Here is a 20,459-nt window from a genome sequence, read left to right as displayed (position 1 = left end):
GGTGGATTCAGGCATGGTGGATTCAGGCATGGTGGCGGGCGCCTATAGTGCCAGCTACTCTGGAGGCTGAGACAGGACAATGGTGTGAACCCAGCAGGTGGAGCTTGCGGTGAGCCGAGATCGTGCCACTGCACTCCAGCCTGGGTGACAGAGCGAGACTCATCTCCAAAAAAAAAAACAGTGGTGGATTAGCCTTCACTCCACATGAAAACAAGCAGGAAAAAGCCCTTGGCTGCTTTTCACATCCTCCCCCAGCCTGTCCTATTGTCTGTAGTTTCAATACCAAAAGACAAAGAGATTTGCTCTCACAAGTTTACTCCCGTAGGGGCCACAATCACACAGCCTCCCAGGAAACGCCTCCCAGGAAACGCCTCACCTTGGGGCACATCTCTGTCCCCTTCATGATAAGGTTCCGAGCTACTTGTAGCTTCCCAGTGACTTCTTCCAGGCGGGCTGATGCAATCCAGGCTGGCGGGTGATGAGGGTTCGTCTCCCGAACAGACTTGAGGAGCAGTCGCGCCTTCTTGATATCACTACGAGAGGGAGAGTGCACACGGCATCAGGCCATGCTGTCAGGGGTGCACCCGAGACCTGGGATGAAGGCACCCACTTCACAGTCACAATGTAAGAACTATCAGTCCTGATGTCCCAAGTTACACAAACCAACTCAAAACCTCAGTGCGCACTATTCCAAGCCTGTGTAGCCTCCCCGCAGACAAACGCTGAGAACCGAGGGTCCAGATGGGACATGTGGGACACAGCCAGCTGCTTTCCTGCCCAGCACAGGCAGGGACTTTGCAGTATCATATGTAACACATTGAGTGTACGCATATGAATGGATACAGATACATTTCAAATGGAAAAACCAAACTACTCCACTTTACATTTCTTAGAACCGCCATGTCCCATTTTGACTGCATACTGTCCATATAAAATCCAAAACACCCGAGGCAACTAGAGTCTCCATCCCAGCCCAGCAACTCTGCAAAGCACTCACTTGATGTCTCCTCCGTGTGTCGGGATCATGGAATTTAAATCCGTCAGGTAGCCTTTGGGGTCAACGACGGTCTGTCCACTCACGGAGTCAGACACCTGTGAGACAGGCCAAGCTAAGAGTCAGCTGGACATGACCAGGTGCAAAAAAAAGTTCTCAGAGGGTCCCCGGTGCCCCTCCCACAACCCTGAGAGAGCAGTCAGAAGAAGAAGGAAAACAGCCTTCATTTCACTCAGACAACACCTTGTGATAATAACAAATTTCTTCTGTATGGAAAAAGACCTATTTTTTTTTTTTTTTTTTTGAGACGGAGTCTCGCTCTGTCGCCCAGGCTGGAGTGCAGTTGCGCGATCTCGGCTCACTGCAAGCTCCGCCTCCCAGGTTCATGCCATCCTCCTGCCTCAGACTCCCGAGTGGCTGGGACTACAGGCGCCCGCCACCACGCCTGGCTAATTTTTTTGTATTTTTAGTAGAGACGGGGTTTCACCGTGTTAACCAGGATGGTCTCGATCTTCTGACCTCCTGATCCGCCCGCCTCGGCCTCCCAAAGTACTGGGATTACAAGCATGAGCCACCGCGCCTGGCCAAGATCTATATTTTTATTTATTTTTTTGAGACAGGGTCTCACTCTGTCACCCAAGCAGGAGTGCAGTGGCAATCATAGCTCAGTGCAGCCTCCAGCTCCTGGGCTCAAGGAATCCTCCTGCCTCAGCCTCCCAAGATTCTGTCTCTACAAAAAAAACGTGTAATTTTTGACCAGGCGTGGTGGCTCACGCCTGTAAACCCAGCACTTTGGGAGGCCAAGGTGGGTGGATCACAAGATCAGGAGTTCGAGACCAGCCTGGCCAGGATGGTGAAACCCCATGTCTACTAAAAATACAAAAATTAGCCAGGCGTGGTGGCACATGCCTGTAGTCCCAGCTACTCAGGAGGCTGAGGCAGGAGAATCACATGAACCTGGGAGGCAGAGGCTGCAGTGAGCCGAGATCACGCCACTGCCCTCCAGCCTGGGTGACAGAGCAAGACCCCGTCTCAAAAATAAATAAATAAATAAATTAAAATTTTTATTAAAAAAGAAAGAATAGAAAGCAGGGTCTCTGACAAATATCTGTACACCCGTATTCACAGCAGCATTATTCACAATAGTCAAAAGGTGAAAGTGGTCCAAGTGTCCGTCAGCGAATAAACAGGTCAGCGAATGCGGTCCACATAGATGAATGAATGCGGTCCACACACACCAAAGAGTCAAGTCTCATCGGATGAGTGAATGCGGTCCACACACACCAAAGAGTCAAGTCTCATCCTGCCTTAAACTGAGAACATGCTGGCCGGGGCGCCGGGGCTCATGCCTGTAATCCCAGCACTTTGGGAGGCCGAGCCACGCGGATCACCGGAGGTCAGGAGTTTGAGACCAGCCTGGCCAACATGGTGAAATCCCATCTCTACTAAAAATACAAAAAAATCACACTTCTAATCCCAGCATCCTGGGAGGCTGGGGCGAGTGGATCACGAGGTCAGGAGATCAAGACCATCCTGGCCAACATGATGAAACCCCGTCTCTACTAAAAATACAAAAATTAGCCAGACATGGTGGCACACGCCTATAGTTCCAGCTACTCGGGAGGATGAGGCAGGAGAATCACCTGAACCTGGGAGGTGGAGGTTGCAGTGAGCCGAGATCACACCACTGCACTCCAGCTCGGGCGACGGTGCCAGGCTCTGTCTCAAAAAAAAAAAAAAAAAAAAAAAAATTAGCTGGGCTTGGTGGTGCACACCTGTAGTCCCAGCCACTTGGGAGGCTGAGGTGGGAGAATCATTTGAACCCGAGAGGCGGAGGCTGCAGTGAGCCAAGACCATGCCATTGAACTCCAGCCTGGGTGACAGAGAGAGACTCTGTCTCAAAAAAAAAAAAAAAAAAAAAAGAACATGCTGACGCACGCTGCACCATGAGCTAATTGAAATAAGCCTGTCACAGTAAGGTAAATACTGTATTATTCCAGTCATATGAGATCCAGAGAGTAGTGACATTTATAGAAACAGAAAGAACGGTGGATGCCAGGGGCTGGGGAGAAAGGGCACGAGGACTCAGTGTTTAACAGGTACGGAGTTTCAATTTGGGAAGATGAAAACAGTTCTGGAGATGAATGGTGATGAGGTTGTATAACAACATGAACATAATTATGTCAGTGAAGGTATGTACAGTCAAGAATGATTAAAATGGTAAATTCTGTGTTACATATATTTTACCACAAAAAAATTACTGTGACAGTTTATTTATTGAGACAGTCTCACTCTGTAACCCAGGCTGGTGTGCAGAGGCACGATCATAGCTCATGGCAGCCTCAAACTCCCTGGCTCAAGCACTCCTTCCACCTCAGCCTCCCGAACAGCTGGGACTACAGGCACCACCAGGCCCAGCTATTTCTTTTAGTTTTTGTAGAGACAGAGTCTCACCATCACCATGTTGCCCAGGCTGGTCTTGAACTCCTGAGCTCAAGCAATCCTCCCACCTTGGTCTCTCAAAGTGCTAGGATTATAGGCATGACTGCCTGGCCCAAAAAGTTTTACAATTTCTATGTAAACAAATTTCAGGCTGCGCATGGTAGTTCACACCTGTAATCCCAGCACTTTGGGAGGCCAGCGCGGACAGATCACTTGTGCCCAGGAGCTCCAGCCCAGGTTGGGCAACCTAGTGACACCCCATCTCAACAAAAAATACAAAAATTAGTTGGGTATGGTGGCACATGCCTGTAATCTCAGCTACTTGGTAGGCTGAGGTGGAAGGATTGCCTTAGCCCAGGGAGGTCGAGGCTGTATGTAGCCAGCCATGATTGTGCCACTTTTTGTTTTTGTTTTTGTTTTTTTTTGAGACAGTCTCACTCTGTTGCCCAGGCTGGAGTGCACTGGTGCAATCTCGGCTCACTGCAACCTCCAACGCTCGGGTTCAAGCAATTCTCCTTCCTTAGCCTCCCAAGTAGCTGGGATTACAGGCGCCCGTCACCACACCTGGCCAATTTCTGTATTTTTAGTAGAGACGGGGTTTCACCATGTTGGCCAGGCCAAAAGTAGTATGTTCCTTCAAGGTATCTGATATGCATATCAGAAAGAGTTCTGTACTTCACTGGTGTCTAGAGCACCTAGTCTCCAGATCAAAGTACACGTTCCATGCAGGGCCACAAGACAATTTACTGAGAGGCAGGAAGAAAACACACTTTTAAAAAATTATTATTTTATATTTAAAAAAAAGGCCAAGTGCAGTGGCTCACACCTGTAATCCCAGCATTTTGGGAGGCCAAGGCAGACAGATCACCTGAGGTCAGGAGTTCAAGACCAGCCTGGCCAACATGGTGAAACCCCGTCTCTACAAAAAATACAAAAATTAGCCGGGTGTGGTGGTGGGCACCTGTAATCCCAGCTACTTAAGAGGCTGAGGTAGGAGAATCACTTGAACCCAGGAGGTGGAGGTTGCAGTGAGCCAAGATCACGCCATTGCACTCCAGCCTCTGAGTGACAGAGCAAGACTCTGTGTCAAAATTTAAAAAATCTGCAGAATTATTCAGGCAAAAATCAAGCCAAAAAAAAAAAAAGGAGAAGGAGAAGAAGAAGAAGGAGGAGGAGGAGAAGAAGGAGAAGAAAAAGGAGAAGAAGAAGAAGGAGAAAAAGAAAACAAAACAAAATTAAACTGTCTAAACCTGTCCACAGGAAAATGCTGTGTGACAAACTCACCTGGCTCAGCCTCATGTCCATCAGGGTGTTCCTCGCTTGGCCAATCTTCCTCATGTCCAGCTCACCTGTGCCAGGTGTCATCAATCCTGGCGTCATTCCACCTGGGTATGGAGTGTTTAGTCCACCTGGATAGGGTGTGTTAAGACCTCCAAATTGCTGGAGGGGAAGAGAGGAAAGGCAAGAATAAAACAACAGTTTGCACTGCATGCCCAAGTAATTTACTCTCTGAAATACTTCCCCAGTGGCCTGACATATGCACAGCTGTGCAGACAGACTCGGCCACAGCGCAGCCATGACCTGCAGAAGCACTGAATCCAACACCACCCACCATTCCTGCCACCGATCTAACAAGACTAAATGGGCCACACGTGCCCTTTCTTGGAAGCTCACCGTTTGTCGGGGATCCACTGAGGTATGGTTCTCTCCGGTCTGTAAATGTTTGGCAAAGAAACTGTCAGGAACAGGGGTCAGCTTCTCATAGCGTGGGTTCCGCTGACGTTTATTTCTGGCATCGCCAACCTCGGGGATGCTCAGCCACTCTTCTTCTGTGACTTCTGCCAACTTCCTCTGGAAATATCCAGCCCCCAAAAACATTAATTCTCTGACAGAATTTCATGTGCCCAGGTAGGACCATGCCCTCTCTCACCCCTAGCCTCCAGATCACCAAGCTTTAGAAGGGATTTTGACGCAGCAATTGTTTTTCACTTTTGTTTTGAGATGGGTCTCATTCTGTTGCCCAGGCTGGATTCAGTGGCACAATCACAGCTCACTGCAGCCTCAACCTCCCAGGCTCAAGTGATCCTCCTACTTCAGCTTCTCAAGTTGCTGCGACCGCGTGGGCCACCATACCTGGCTAAGTTTTTATTTTTTGTAAAGACAGGTTCTCCCCAAGGCTGGTCTCAAACTCCTGGGCTCAAGTGATCCTCCCACCTCAGCCTCCCAAAGTGCTGAGATTACAGATGTGAGCCACTGTACCCAGCCCCAAAAATAGTTTTCTACTTCACTTAGAAAAATCAATTTAGGCCGGGCACGGTGGCTCATGCCTGTAATCCCAGCACTTTGGGAGGCCAAAGCGGGCGGATCACCTGAGGTCAGGAGTTCGAGACCAGCCTGACCAACATGGAGAAACCCCGTCTCTACTAAAAATACAAAATTAGCCGGGCATGGTGGCACATGCCTGTAATCCCAGCTACTAGGGAGGCTGAGGCAGGAGAATCGCTTGAACCTGGGAGGCGGAGGTTGTGGTGAGCCGAGATCGCGTCATTGCACTCCAGCCTGGGCAACAAGAGCCAAACTCCGTCTCAAAAAAAAAAAAAAGAAAAGAAAAATCAATTTATTGGATCTGTTCAACTTCACTAAAATGTAAATTATTCTCTCAAAGCCCAGGGGACACAGTTTAGAAAATCTTACATATAAATGGGGCCAGACGTGGTGGCTCACGCCTGTAATCCCAGCCCTTTGGGAGGCTGAGGTGGGCAGATCACTAGAGTTCAGGAGTTTGAGACCAGCCTGGCACACATGGCGAAATCCTGTCTTTACTAAAAATACAAAAATTAGCTGGGTATGGTGGCAGGCACCTGTAATCCCAGCTACTTAGGAGGCTGAGGCACGAGAACTGCTTGAACCTAGGAGTGAAGGTTGCAGTGAGCTGAGACCACGCCACTGCACTCCAGCCAGGGCAACAGAGCCAGACTGCCTCCAAAAAAAAAAAAAAAGAAAAAAGAAAACCTTAGGTATAAATGGAGTCAAAATTACAAAGAAAATAAGTTCATTTGTCCTACCTTTTACAGTAGGGGAAGGGTTTTTTTTTTACACACATATAATTAAACATACTGAAGGCAAACACTTTCTTCTTCTAAGCAATGACCCCCTAAATTAAAAACGTAAAGTCTCATAAATTCCACGTAAGAGCAGTCTGAGTCTCTGCGGGTTAGGGTAAGAGCATTAGAAACCGCACACCATTCACCGCTTCATCGGCTCACCTTGAGGTCTGAGAACTGCTGTTGGATTTTGGGGCGTTCCATACGATATTTCTCTATTTCTTCTTTCTCCCTTTGCTCCCTAGGATATAAAACACGCACACATCAGAAACACTGCATGTCTGTTCTGAAGCAAATTTATTATCCATCTCAATTAAATCACCAAAAAGAACAATTCCATACTCTTAGTAGCTAAATCAAATATATATACATATATACACACACACACACACACACACACACACACACACACACTTTTTTTTTGAGATGGAGGCTTGCTCTGTCACCCAGGCTAAAGTGCAGTGGCGCAATCTCAGCTCACTCCAACCTCCACCTCCTGGGTTTAAGTGATTTTCCTGCCTCAGCCTCCCAAGTAGCTGGGATTACAGGTGTTCGCCACCACTCCCAGCTAATTTTTGTATTTTTAGTAGAGACGGGGTTTCACCATCCTGGCCAGGCTGTTCTCGAACTCCTGACCTTGTGATCTACCCACCTTGGCCTCCCAAAGTGCTGGGATTACAGGTGGGAGCCACCGCGCCCAGCCCAAATCAAATATATTTTAAGGTAACTATGAATACATTCTTAGCTGGGCATGGTAGCACACACCTGTAATCACAGCTACTTGGGAGGCTGAGGCAGAATCATTTGAACCCAGGAGGCAGAGGGTGCAGTGAGCCGAGATCGCACCACTGCACTCCAGCCTGGGCGACAGAGAGAGACTCTGCCTCTAAATAAATAAATATAAATACATTCGTAAGTCTACTAATTCAATTATCCACCAAATAAAAACATGCAGAAATTCATTAAAATAAAAAAAAAGATCTTACTTTGATCTAAATACCTCCATTTGGACATGTGTATATTTACTGCTTGAAAATTCACAAAATCCCAAAGGTAAGACCATCCCATAAACACCTAAGAAGGCCAGGCGTGGTGGCTCACGCCTGTAATCCCAATGCTTTGGGAGGCCGAGGTGGGCAGATCACCTGAGGTCAGGAGTTCAAGCCTGGCCAATGTGGTAAAACCCCGTCTATACTAAAAATATGAAAATTAGCCAGGCGTGGTGGCGCATGCCTGTTATCCCAGCTACTCAGGAGGCTGAGGTAGGAGAACTGCTTGAACCTGGGAGGTGGAAGTTGCAGGGAGCCAAGATCATGCCATTGCACTCCAGCCTGGGTGACAAGAGTAAAACTTCGTCTCAAAAAAATAAAAATAAAAATTAGCTGGGCATGGTGGTGGGCACCTGTAATCCCCAGCTACCTGGGAGACTGAGGCAGGAGAATCATCTGAATCCAGGAAGTGGAGGTTGCAGTGAGCCGATCTAGCCTGGGCGACAGAGGGAGACCTTGTCGCAAAAAAACACCTACGAGGAAAAACAGTAACTATCCTAGTTACTACCAAACACTCCCAACACTCTACTGAACTCATCCCACCTTCCCTCCTTGCTTCCTTCTCTTCCAAGTAAATACTTCACCTCTAGCCAACTCAGCTCAGCTGCACAGCTCTACGTGCCAGAGCATCATCCACGTAATTGTACTTCGGTGTTGAGACTACGTGTGAGGATATGGTATTCACGGTACTGTTCTTCCTACTTGTTTGTATTCTGACAGTTTTCAGAATAAAAAGTTTTAATAAGTACACTACTTTTTTTTTTTTTTTTTTGAGACAGTCTCGCTCTGTCACCAGGCTGGAGTGCAGTGGTGCGATCTCAGCTCACTGCAACCTCCGCCTCCTGGGTTTAAGTGATTCTCGTGCCTCAGCCTCCTGAGTAGCTGGGATTACAGGCACGCACCACCACACCCAGCTAATTTTTGTATTGTTAGTAGAGACGGGGTTTCACCATGTTGGCCAGGATGGTCTCCATCTCCTGACCTCATGATCTGCCCGCCTCAGCCTCCCAAAGTGCTGGGATTATAGGTGTGAGCCACCGTGCTCGGCCAAGTACACTACTTTTTAAAAACATTTAATTTAATGACTTTCTACATGGGTCCATGTCACCTGCTGTTTTTTTGTTTTGTTTTTGTTTTAGAGACACGGTCTTGGTCTGTTGCCCAGGCTGGATCACAGTGGTATAAGCATAGCTCACTGTAGCCTCTAATTCCTAGGCTCAAGCAATGCTCCTGCCTCAGCCTTGGGAATGTAGCTGGAACTACGGGCATGTGCAACTGGCTAATTTTAATTTTCTTTTTGTAGAGACAGGGTTTCACCATGTAGCCCAGGCTGGTCTCGAACTCCTAGACTCAAGTGATCCTCCTGCCTTGGCCTCCCAAGGTACTAGGATTACACATGTAAGCCACCGCACCCAGCCTGATGTTTTTTAAAATGCATTAACCCTGGAGGTTCCAATCAATTTTTAAAATGTAGGGCTGAGTGCAGTAAGTCATGCCTGTAATCCTAGCACTTTGGGAGGCCAAGGTTAGGGGAGGCAGGTGGATCACTTGAGGCCAGGAGTTCAAGACCAGCCTGGGCAACATAGACAAAAATTACCTGGGTGTGAGCCTGGCGTGGTGGCTCAAGCCTGTAATCCCAGCACCTTGGGAGGCCAAGGCAGGCAGATCACGAGGGCAGGAGTTCAAGACCAGCCTGGCTAACATTGGTGAAACCCTGTCTCTACTAAAAATACCCATCTCTACAAAAATCAGCCGGGCGTGGCGGTGCATGCCTGTAATCCCAGCCACTTGGGAGGCTGAGGCAGGAGAATCACTTGAACCCTGGAGGCAGAGGTTGCAGTAAGCCGAGATCGCACCATTGCACTCCAGCCTGGGCAATAGAGTGAGACTCCATCTCAAAAAAAAAAAAAGAAAAAAGAAAAATTAGCTGGGTGTGGTAGCACGTGCTTGTAATCCCAGCTACCTGGGAGGCTGAAGCAGGAGAATCGCTTGAGCCAGGAATTGAAGGTTGCAGGGAGCTATAATCAAGCCACCGTACTCCACCCTGGGTGACAGAGTGAGATCCACCGCGCTCCACCCTGGGTGACAGAGTGAGATCCACCGCGCTCCACCCTGGGTGACAGAGTGAGATCCACCGCGCTCCACCCTGGGTGATAGAGTAAGATCCTGTATCCAAAAAAAAAAGTGAAACGCAATGCCATTCACGTTTAATTACTATAGGTATAAAATTTATGCACAATGATTTAATAACGAGCTTCTAAAAAGATGTCCAGGCCAGGCACATTGGCTTATGTCTGTAATCCCAGCACTCTGGGAGGCCAAAGGATATGGTTTGCATCTGTGTCCCCATGAAATCTCATGCTGAATTATAATTCCCAATGTTTGAGGTGGGGCCTGGCGGGAGGCCACTTGAGTCTTGAGGGCAGACCCCTGATGGCCTGGTGCTGTCCTCGAGGCAGCAAGTTTACATCACGTAAGCTCTGGTTGTTTAAAGTGTGTGGCAAGACTGGGCACGGTGGCTCATACCTGTAATTCCAACACTTTGGGAGGCTGAGGTGGGTGGATCACTTGGGGTCAGGAGTTCAAGACCGGCCTGGCCAACATGGTAAAACCCTGTCTCTACTAAAAACACAAACATTAGCCAGGTGTGGTGGCGCGTGCCTATAATCCCAGCTACTTGGGAGGCTGAGGCAGAAGAATCACTTGAGCCTGGGAGACTCAAAAAAATAAAAAATTAATAAAATTCCAGAAGAACTATATTTTACTATTCTAAAATTATCTTCAAAAAATAAAACATTCTACATACATCACAGGAAGTTATGATTACATGTATAAAAAGCAACAGAGCTGGGCGCAGTGGCTCACGTCTGTAACCCCAGCACTTTGGGAGGCCGAGGTGGATGGAGCACAAGGCCAGGAGTTTGAGACCATCCTGGCCAACATGGTGAAACCCCGTCTCTACTAAAAATACAAAAACTAGCCAGGCGTGGTGGCAGGCACCTGTAATCCCAGCTACTTGGGAGGCTGAGGCAGGAGAATTGCTTGAACCCAGGAGGCAGAGGTTGCAGTGAGCCGAGATAAAAAAAGCAACAGAAAGAGGAAATGAGCCAAAATGTTAACTGTTACTTTCTAGACTTATGAATAAATGTTACGCTTTTACCCATACTTACTCTTAGTTTCCTAATATTCTATAATGAGAACTTTTTATTTTTTTCCTTTTTGAGGCAGTCCCTGTGGCCCAGGCTGGAGTGCAGTAGCGCACTCTTGGCTCACGGGAGCTAGCCACCACACCTGGCTTCCGTTCATTGCCTGTGCTTGTGGGGTATTACTCAAGAAATCTTTGCCTAGTCCGATGTCCTGTAGAGTTTCTCCAATGTTTTCTTCTAGTAGTTTCAGTTTGAGATCTTAAAGTCTTTTAACTTGATTTTTGTATGTGGCGACAGAGAGGGGTCTAGTTTCATTCTTCTGTATATGGATATCCAGTTTTTCCAGCACCATTTATTGAAGAGATTGTCTTTTCCCCAATAAATACTCCTGGTACCTTTGTCAAGAATGAGTTCTCTGTAGAGGTACCTATTTGTTTCTGGGTCCATTCTGTTCCATTGGTCTATGTGTCTGTTTTTCTGCCAGTACTATGCTGTTTTTGTTACTACAGCTCTGTAGTATAATTTGAAGTCAAGTGTTCCTCCAGTTTTGTTCCTTTTGCTCAGGATAGCTTTGCCTATTCTGGGTCTTTTTTGGCTCCATGTACATTTTAGAATTATTTTTTCTTTTTTTTTTTTTTTTTTGAGACGGAGTCTCACTCTGTTGCCCAGGCCGGAGTGCAATGGCACGATCTCAGCTGACTGCAACCTCTGCCTTCCAGGTTCAAGTGATTCTCCTGCCTCAGCCTCCCAAGTAGCTGGGATTACAGGCACCCGTCACCATGCCCAACTAATTTTTGTATTTTAGTAGAGATGGGGTTTAGCCAGGCTGGTCTCGAACTGCTGACCTCAAGTGATCCACCTGCCTCAGCCTCCCAAAGTGTTGGGATTACAGGCATGAGCCACTGTACCTGGCTGTTTTTTCACTATCTGTTAATAATGTCCCCAGTATTTTGATACGGATTGCATTGAATCTGTAAATTACTTTGGGTAGCATGGATATTTTCTTTTATTTTATTTTAAGATGGAGTCTCACTCTGTTACCCAGGCTGGAGTGCAGTGGTGCAATCTCAGCTCACTGCAACCTCGACCTCCTGGGTTCAAGCGATTCTCCTGCCTTAGGCTCCCAACTAGCTGGGACTACAGGCGTGTGCCACCACACCCGGCTAATTTTTGTTTTTTGGTTTTGTTTTTTTTTTTTTGAGACAGAGTCTTGCCCCGTCACTCAGGCTGGAGTGCAGTGGTGCAATCTCAGCTCACTACAACATTTGCCTCCTAGGTTCAAGCAATTCTCTTGCCTCAGCCTCCTGAGTAGCTGGGATTACAGACATGTGCCACTACACCCAGCTAATTTTTGTATTTTTAGTAGAGACAGGGTTTCACTATGTTGTTCAGCCTGGTCTCAAACTCCTGACCTCAAGTGATCCACCCACCTCACTCTCCCAAGGTGCTGGGATTACAGACGTGACTCACAGCGCCTGGCAACTTTTGTATTTTTTTTAGTAGAGACAGTGTTTCACCACGTTGGTCAGGCTGGTCTCGAACTCCTGACCTCCAGTCATCCACCTGCCTCGGCCTCCCAAAGTGCTGGGATTACAGGCGTGAGCCACCGTGCCCGGCCATTTTTGTATTCTTAATAGTGACAGGGTTTCTCTATGTTGGCCAGGCTGGTCTCAAACTCCTGACCTCAGGTGATCCACCCACCCTCAGCCTCCCAAAGTGCTGGGATTACAGGTGTGAGACACCACACCTGGGGGCATAGCCTGCAACTTTAATCAATTTGTCAGTTCCAATAGTGTTTTGGTAGAGTCTTTAGGGTTTTCTAAATATAAGATCATATCATCTGCAAACAAGGATAATTTAACTTCTTCTTTTCCAATCTGGATGCCCTTTATTTATTTCTCTGGTCCGACTGCTCTAGCTAGGACTTCCAGTACTATGTTGAATCACAGTGGTGAAAGTGGGCATCCTTGTTGTGTTCCAGTTTTTCCCCATTCAGTATGATACGAGCTGTGGGCCTACCGTATGTGACTTTTTTTTTCTTTGCGACACAGTCTCATTGTGTTGCCCAGCCTGGAGTGCAGTGGCACAATCTCGGCTCACTGTAACCTCCACCTCCCGAGTAGCTGAAATTATAGGCCTGAGCCACCACACCCAACTAATCTTTGGATTTTTAGTAGAGACAGGGTTTTACCATGTTGGTCAGGATGGTCTCAAACTCCTGACCTCAAATGATCTGCCTGCCTGGGCCTCCCAAAGGGCTGTGATTACAGGCGTGAACCACCCCATCCAGCTGTATATAGCTTTTATTGTGTTATGCTCCCTTTTTTTTTTTTTTTTTTTTTTTGAGACAGGGTCTCGCTCTGTGGCCCAGGCTGAAGTGTGGTGGTATGATCTCAGCTCACTGCAACCTCTGCCTCCTGGGCTCAAGTAATCCTCCCATCTCAGCCTCCTGAGTAGCTAGGACTATAGGTGTGTGCCACGAAGCCTGGCTAATTTTTGTATTTTTTTGTAAAGAAAAGGTATTACCCTCTTGCCTAGGCTGGTCTCAAACTCCTGAGATCAAGCAGTCCTCCCGCCTCAGCCTCCCAAAGTGCTGGGATTACAGACGTGAGCCACCACACCCAGCCTGAGGTATATTTCTTCTATATGCAGTTTTTTGAGAGTTTTTATCATCAAGGAATGTTGAATCTTATCAAATGCATTTTCAGAATCAATTAAAATGATTAGGCCAGGCGCAGTGGCTCACGCCTGTAATCCCAGCACTTTGGGAGGCCGAGGCAGGCGGATCATGAGGTCAGGAGATCAAGACCATCCTGGCTAACACAGTGAAATCCCGTCTCTACTAAAAATACAAAAAATTAGCCAGGCGTGGTGGTGGGCGACTGTAGTCCCAGCTACTCAGGAGGCTGAGGCAGGAGAATCACTTGAACCCGGGAGGTGGAGGGTGCAGTGAGCTGAGATTGCGCCACTGCACTCCAGCCTGGGCAACAGACCGAGACTCCGTCTCAAAAAGAAAAAAAAGATCATATGGTTTTTGTCCTTCATTCTGTTGATATGATGTATAACACTGATTAATTTGCATATGTTGAACCACCCTTGCACTTGTATCCCCTGGGCAAAATGCCACTTGGTCATGATGAACGATCTTTTTTTTTTTTTTTTTTGAGACGGAGTCTTGCTCTTGTCTCCCAGGCTAGAGTGCAGTGTCGTGACCTCAGCTCACTGCAACCTCCACCTCCCGAGTTCAAGCGATTCTCTTGCCTCAGCCTCCCAAGTAGCTGGGATTACAGGCGTACACCACCCACCATGCCCGGCTAATTTTTGTATTTTTAGTAGAGACTGGGTTTCACTAGGTTGGCCAGACTGGTCTTGAACTCCTGACCTCAGATGACCCATGATCCGCCCACCTCGGCCTCCCAAACTGCTAGAATTACAGGTGTGAGCCACTGCGCCCGGCCGATGAACCATCTTTCTAATGTGTTGGTGAATATGGTTTGCTAGTAATCTGCTGATTTCTGCATCAGTGTTCATCAGGGATACTGACCTAACATTTTCTTTTTTCAGTGTGTCTTTGTCTGGTTTTGGCATCAGGGTAATACTGGTTCTGTAGAATAAGTTTGGAAGTATCCCCTCCTCTATTTTTCAGAATAGTCTGAGTAGAATTGGTATTAGTTCTTCTTCAAATATTTGGTAAAATTCAGCAATGAAACAATCAGATCCTGAGATGTTCTCTGCTAGGACACTTTCTGTTACAGCTTTGATCTCATTACTTTTTATTGGTCTGTTCAGGTTTGGGATTTCTTCATGGTTCAATCTTGGTAGCTTGTATGTGTCATTTGACATCTTTAATTCATTTGCAAATTACTCAACATATAATAATCAAGTCAGTAGGCCCTTTTCATTTCAAAGATGGTAACCCTGATGTATCGTAAAAGTAATCCACAAAATTCTGCTGATTTCTGGAAAAACTTAAGAGTTCTTAAGCTCTCCACTGCAGCCCCCAGGCCCTAAGGCTGTTCTGTAACAGCCCAGTGCTTATCCAGGCATGGCTACGACAGACCAAGACCCTTGGGTGGCCTAAAACACACATACACTATTGCAACTTTTCTCCAAATATAAAACAATTCAAAACAAAACTTTTTTTTTTTTTTTTTTTGAGACAGGGTCTCACTATGTCAACCAGGCTGGAATGATCATGGCTCACTGCAGTTTCTACCTCCTGGGCTTAAACGGTCCTTCCACCTCAGCCACCCAAGTAGCTGGGACTACAGGTGTGCACCATCTGGCTAATTTTTAAATTATTTGTAGAGATGAAGTCTCGCTACGTTGCCCACACTGGTCTCAAACCCCTGGGCTCTAGCTATCGTCCTACCTCGGCCTCTCAAAGTGCTAGGATTACACACATGAGCCACTGCGCCTGGCCACAAAACTTTTTTTTAAACTTGGATAAATATTATGAAAGGCAACAATTTCTTTTACCGTCTTTCTTTTCTTCTTTCATCCATCCTTTTATCCAGGGCTGCATAAATAGCATCTGCTTCCTCATCATCTTTCTCATAGGGTCCACTTGAGAAGAGGCTCCCAGCATAGCCATTAAACTGAGAAGCAAACAACATGTGTAGAGGTCAGCTTTTCCTTCAACACCATCCCCACCAGCGAAACGGAGAAGATCTCTACTTGTGAAATACTTGCTAAATTATTTTCTTCAGCCAACGAAGCCAAATCAAGGGACAGTCTACAATATAACTGGTGACTACTCTTCAAGCATCAAGGGCATGGAAGACAGAGGAGCCCCCCAATTGGAAGGGACCAAGGAGACATGACGAAATGCAATGGGGGATCCTGGACTAAGCCTAAGCCAGAAAGCGGACATTCATGGAAAAACATGAAATGCAAATACGACTGACAAATCAGCTAATAGTACTGTGTCAATGTTAACTCCTTCGTTTCAATAACTGCACTAAGGTCATGTAACATCGGGAGAAGCTTGGTGAAAGACATGCAGAAACTTTTTTTGGGGGGGCACTATTTTTGCAAATTCCTGCAAATTTAAAATTATTTCAAAACTAATTTTTTTTTTTTTTTTCTGAGACAGAGTCTCACACTCTCACCAACGCTGGAGTGCAGTGGCGCAATCTCGGCTCACCGCAACCTCCGACTCCCGAGTTCACAGCATTCTTCTGCCTCAGCCTCCCGAGTAGCTGGGACTACAGGCACACGCCACCATGCCCGGCTAATTTTTGTGTAGTTTTAGTAGAGACGGGGTTTCACCATGTTAACCAGGATGGTCTCGATATCCTGGCCTCATGATCCGCCCACCTCGGCCTCCCAAAGTGCTGGGATTATAGTTGTGAGCTACCGCGCCTGGCCTCAAAACTAAAATTATTTTTAAAAATTTTCCTCAGAGGAAAAATGTCATCTGTTAGAAGATTCATCGGTATTCAGTCATCGGTATTCAGTCAGCTGAAGTTTTTCTTTAGATGTCTTTAGATGTCTTTTTAGAGGGCAAGCACTAAAGCTAAAAAAAGCAAATACTATCACCAATTCCACTTTAAGTTTTTATCATTAAAGACTGGCAGCCAGGCGCGGTGGCTCACGCCTGTAATCCCAACACTTTGGGAAGCCGAAGCGTGCGGACAACCTGAAGTCAGGAGTTCGAGACCAGCCTGACCAACATGGAGAAACCCTGTCTCTACTAAAAATACAAAATTAGCCAGGCATGGTGGCGCATGCCTGTAATCCCAGTTACTCGGAGGCTGAGGCAGGAGAATCGCTTGAACTGGGGAGGCAGAGGTCACAGTGAGCTGAGATCGCACCTCTGCACTCCAGCCTGGCCAACAAGAGCGAAAGTCCGTCTCAAAAAAAAAAAAAAAAAAAAGACTGGCCAATAGGAAATACCAAGGCAGTGGTCCTAACACCTGCAAGAACATCTCTTCTGAGGGACAAAAAGTGCACATCTCTCCGTGTTTTTCCTGCTCCCTCTCACTCTCAGTAAAGATGTTCCATGAATAGCTAAGATTTAAATGCATGAGCCACTCCAAGCCATTCATTACAGACACCAACACACACTGGTTAGGTCAGCTGCTCCCAGAGACTGGCTGGAGGAGCCACGGAAGCCGGACACATCTCACCTCATCGTAATTGGTGTCATTTAGATCCTCGTCGTCATCGTCAGCAGCCTGGTTTTTCTTCATCTGGTCCCCAACAGTTCTCTTGCCTGGGGGTGCATGGCGATCATCCACAGGGTCATTTGCATCACGGGCGGGCCCAATGTCTGACCGCGTGGTGAAGCCAGTGGCGCTGCAGGAGACCCCCAAGACACCGGGTGTCTGAATAACTCTGTTCCTCTGCTCTTCTCCACCCCTGGTTATCACTTACTAACACCTCTTTTTCTAACACCTTTGGGAAACCTCCAAAGATCCTGGTGACAATGAACTGCAGTCTCAAACACTTCTGATCTTCTCTGCTTACCTGAAGGTTTCAGCCTACCCTGATGATGTTACCAAGGCAATCTCTCTCCACCCTAAGGCTTCGATCATCTCCCCCTCCACATCCAACCAGGCCCTTAAACCCAACTTGGCCCACACTGAGCTCGTCTGTGCCCACCTTACAGCTGCTCTGGGGTGTTTCAGCTGGTAACAGCTGTCCCAGATGCCATGGGACCATGATGTAATTTTTGCCTCCCTCTCCCACTTTCCCCATCCCGTCTGTCCCCAAGTACTAATGAATCCACTTTCAAAATCCCTCCTTCCCAGACTATGACTCCCATCACAGCTGGAAACCAAGTTACCTCTCCCTGCCTTTAGCCTTCCTCTACTTCAACCCATGCTCTGCCAGATGATTCTTCCCAAAACACAGCTCTGAGTAAAAAATTCTGGGCCGGGCGCGGTGGCTCACGCCTGTAATCCCAGCACTTTGGGAGACGGAGGCGGGTGGATCATGAGGTCAGGAGTTCAAGACCCCCCTGGCCAACATGGTGAAACCCTGTCTCTACTAAAAATACAAAAATTAGCCGGGCGTAGTAGCGGGCACCTATAATCCCAGCTACTCAGGAGGCTGAGGCAGAGAACTGCTTGAACCCAGGGGGCAGAGATTGCAGGGAACCGAGATCGCGCCACTGCAGTCCAGCTTGGGCGACAGAGCAAGACTCTGTCTCAAAAAAATAGTAATAATAATTCTGAAGGGTCATGATCTTTCTAACGTCTCCAGGAGCTCTAGCCTGACGCTCAAGGCCCCTCCAACCTCCTGAGCTCTATTCTATTCGCTGTACATTCCACTCACACTGGACTCCCTCCTGTTCCCTGGGCTTCCTCCTTGCCTCACTTTTTTTGAACTCCCACACGCAGAATGTCAGTTTCTCTTCTATCGTCACCGTTTCTACAGCCCTAAGTCCAGCTCTCTTACTAAACTTGGCTCCAATGCTACTCTCCATTAAGCACTGGGTTCTAAATCTGGTCCTCTTTACGTACTTATTTATGGTAATACCAAACCCTCCTTAGTGAGCTTCGGGTCCTCTGAAGATGCTGTCAATATCGGAGCCTTGTGTGTGCCCCACAGATTCTAATATAATACCACCACCAAGAAAAACCCAGTAGTGTTCCTCATCAAATGAATAGCCAAATAGGATAATAACGACTGCTCACTTATCCAGCAACGTACGGAGGACATCTGTGTTGCAGGCATAGAGGACCCAGGCACGCTTAAGGCGGGGCGGGTGTCAGCCCGACCTGAGGAAGGTGGTCGCGTGTTTCCACTACACATCAGATTCCTCTACTCCTCACTGCAGACCGCATACAGCATTACCCATCTTACAGATCAAAACACTGGGCTGAGAGTCAATACGTCACATCTAGGCGGCAAGCAGAGTGCACACACAGGTGTGTCCTGACCCCAAAGCCCGTTGCTTCCTGCAGGGATTAAGCCGATCCACCAAGCGTCTTTCAGACTGCGCGGCCATAGACCCCCGCCCCCAAACACGCGCACTGCGCTCCTATAGCCGGGTCCCCGCCCCTCGCGCGCCGCCCCAGGCCTCACCCCCGGCCCAGCCCCGGCACGTAGCCGAGTGGCGCGGGCATCCCTAGGAACGGTTTCTTCTTCTTGTTCATGGTGGCGGCGACGACCAAGGCTAGGAAGGAAAGGAATGAGGCAGCGGAAGAGGGAAAGACGCAGAGACTCTAGGCTTCGACGTCCGATGCACTCCGTAGCAAAGTGTCGCCGTCGTCGCGTCACCCGCGCCCCGGAAGCACAGCGCTCAGTCCGCACACGCCCCGCCCACTTTTGATTCCCTGGGCGGAAGTCCCGACGTGCTGGTTCGACGACTTCCGGCCGCGGCTAGGGGGCAGGAACGTGGCAGGCGCGTGCGCGGGAGCGCCTCCTCGTGGAGAGGCGGAAGGAGCTAAGTCGAGCCTGCACTGGGACCCTAACTGGCCCCTGGGGGCTAAAAACAGCCTGGGGCATTGCTGCTTCCCGAGTGCTCTGATGCAGTCCGGAGACCTGTCTGTGAGAGTAGGACCTATGGTCCCCTCCCTCTGAACCCATGGCCTCCTCCCTCTGAACCCATGGCCCCCTCCCTCTGAACCAGCCCAGCTGCCCGTCCTCGCCCCGGGTGCGCCCTGTCCGAGCAGAGCTGTACCCTGTCCAGTTGTGTAGAGCTTGTGTGTACTGGTTATGGGCACACCTGTCTGTGTGCGTCCTGTGCGCACACTGCTGCCCTACGCTTTTAGCACTCATATTCTCGAACCCCCATTCAGGCATCTGTCCCTCCAGTGGGACTAGAGACCCCACCCACGCCCGCCAACATGCCTTGGACATTCTGGTGAGGGCCACATCCTTAGCTCCTGGAGAGCTAATTGACGAAATAAATAACCACAGCTGAGCTGTCGGGAACACGTCAGTACATGAACATGGCTGTCAAGCATGTGGGTGAATTCTGTGTGTGTGATTAGTGGGGTGTGTGCACAGAGGTCACGTGTGCTCGTGTTTTGGGTGCAAGTGCATGACTGTACTCTGTGCATGCATTTCTACATGTCTGTGTGCATCTCTGGTCCTTCTGCTGTAAGACATCCTCCGGAGCCCCTACATACACCCAGGGAGAGCACCCAGGCTCCTGGGCAGAGCAAGCCGAATAGCTGGTTGCAAGCCTGGCCTGCTGCTGCACCAGGCAACCACAGTTCCCTAGCCCAGCCCCATCTCAGCACTTCTCACTGGAGTCCTGGAGCAAACACACCGCTCCGGCCTGCTACAGCCTCCTTGGAGTTCCCCTCTGCCCCATCTCCAGGCAAGCCCCTTTCAGTTACAGAGCACTGTACCGCCCCCTCTCCCCCGGGCACTGAGCCAGGTTCTGGGGCTGCAGAGGCAAGGGAGAACCACCCTGATGTTCACAGTGGGGTGGGCGGTAAGCAAGAGTCAAGCTGGTTTCTCCGGGGAAGCGAGTGCCTATTTGAGGGCGAGTAAAGAGGTAGGAGACCGAGGAAAGTGTGTGGGAGGGGTTGACCTGCCCCTTGTCCTGGCCCCGGTAGGTAGAAGGCCCCTGTAAGATGCCCCTCAGCCCACCCCCACGCACAGAGGGGCCCGACCTCAGAGGACCCCCGGCAGGTGCACGGGGACTCCCCTCCGCGGAGCCGTGCCCAGGGGCGCACGGACGCCCCTCGCCCTGGCGGACAGCCTTGGTGCACGCAGGCCCGCGCGCCGCCGACACACCTCGGAGCTCCCGGAGCGCGCCCGG

General features: G+C 48.7%; 1 protein-coding gene across 1 annotated transcript in view; it reads right to left on the bottom strand.

Moving 5' to 3' along the window:
• The window catches only part of PRPF6 (pre-mRNA processing factor 6), a 51,972-nt gene extending 31,515 nt beyond the window's left edge, over window positions 1-20,457 (bottom strand). Inside the window, exons 1-8 of the mRNA XM_004062565.4 lie at window positions 18,770-20,457; window positions 16,867-17,035; window positions 15,215-15,333; window positions 6,703-6,781; window positions 5,111-5,287; window positions 4,721-4,876; window positions 998-1,092; window positions 377-533 (exon numbers count right to left, since the gene is read on the bottom strand). Coding sequence (XP_004062613.3) covers window positions 377-533; window positions 998-1,092; window positions 4,721-4,876; window positions 5,111-5,287; window positions 6,703-6,781; window positions 15,215-15,333; window positions 16,867-17,035; window positions 18,770-18,840 — 1,023 coding nt within the window. The 5' untranslated portion in view covers window positions 18,841-20,457. The remainder of the gene's footprint in view (window positions 1-376; window positions 534-997; window positions 1,093-4,720; window positions 4,877-5,110; window positions 5,288-6,702; window positions 6,782-15,214; window positions 15,334-16,866; window positions 17,036-18,769) is intronic.
• Window positions 20,458-20,459: the final 2 nt, after the last annotated feature.

The sequence above is a fragment of the Gorilla gorilla genome, chromosome 21 (genome assembly GCF_029281585.2).
Source record: "Gorilla gorilla gorilla isolate KB3781 chromosome 21, NHGRI_mGorGor1-v2.1_pri, whole genome shotgun sequence".
NCBI classification, from domain to species: Eukaryota; Metazoa; Chordata; class Mammalia; order Primates; family Hominidae; genus Gorilla; species Gorilla gorilla.
This window is presented reverse-complemented; position numbering and strand designations above follow the sequence as displayed.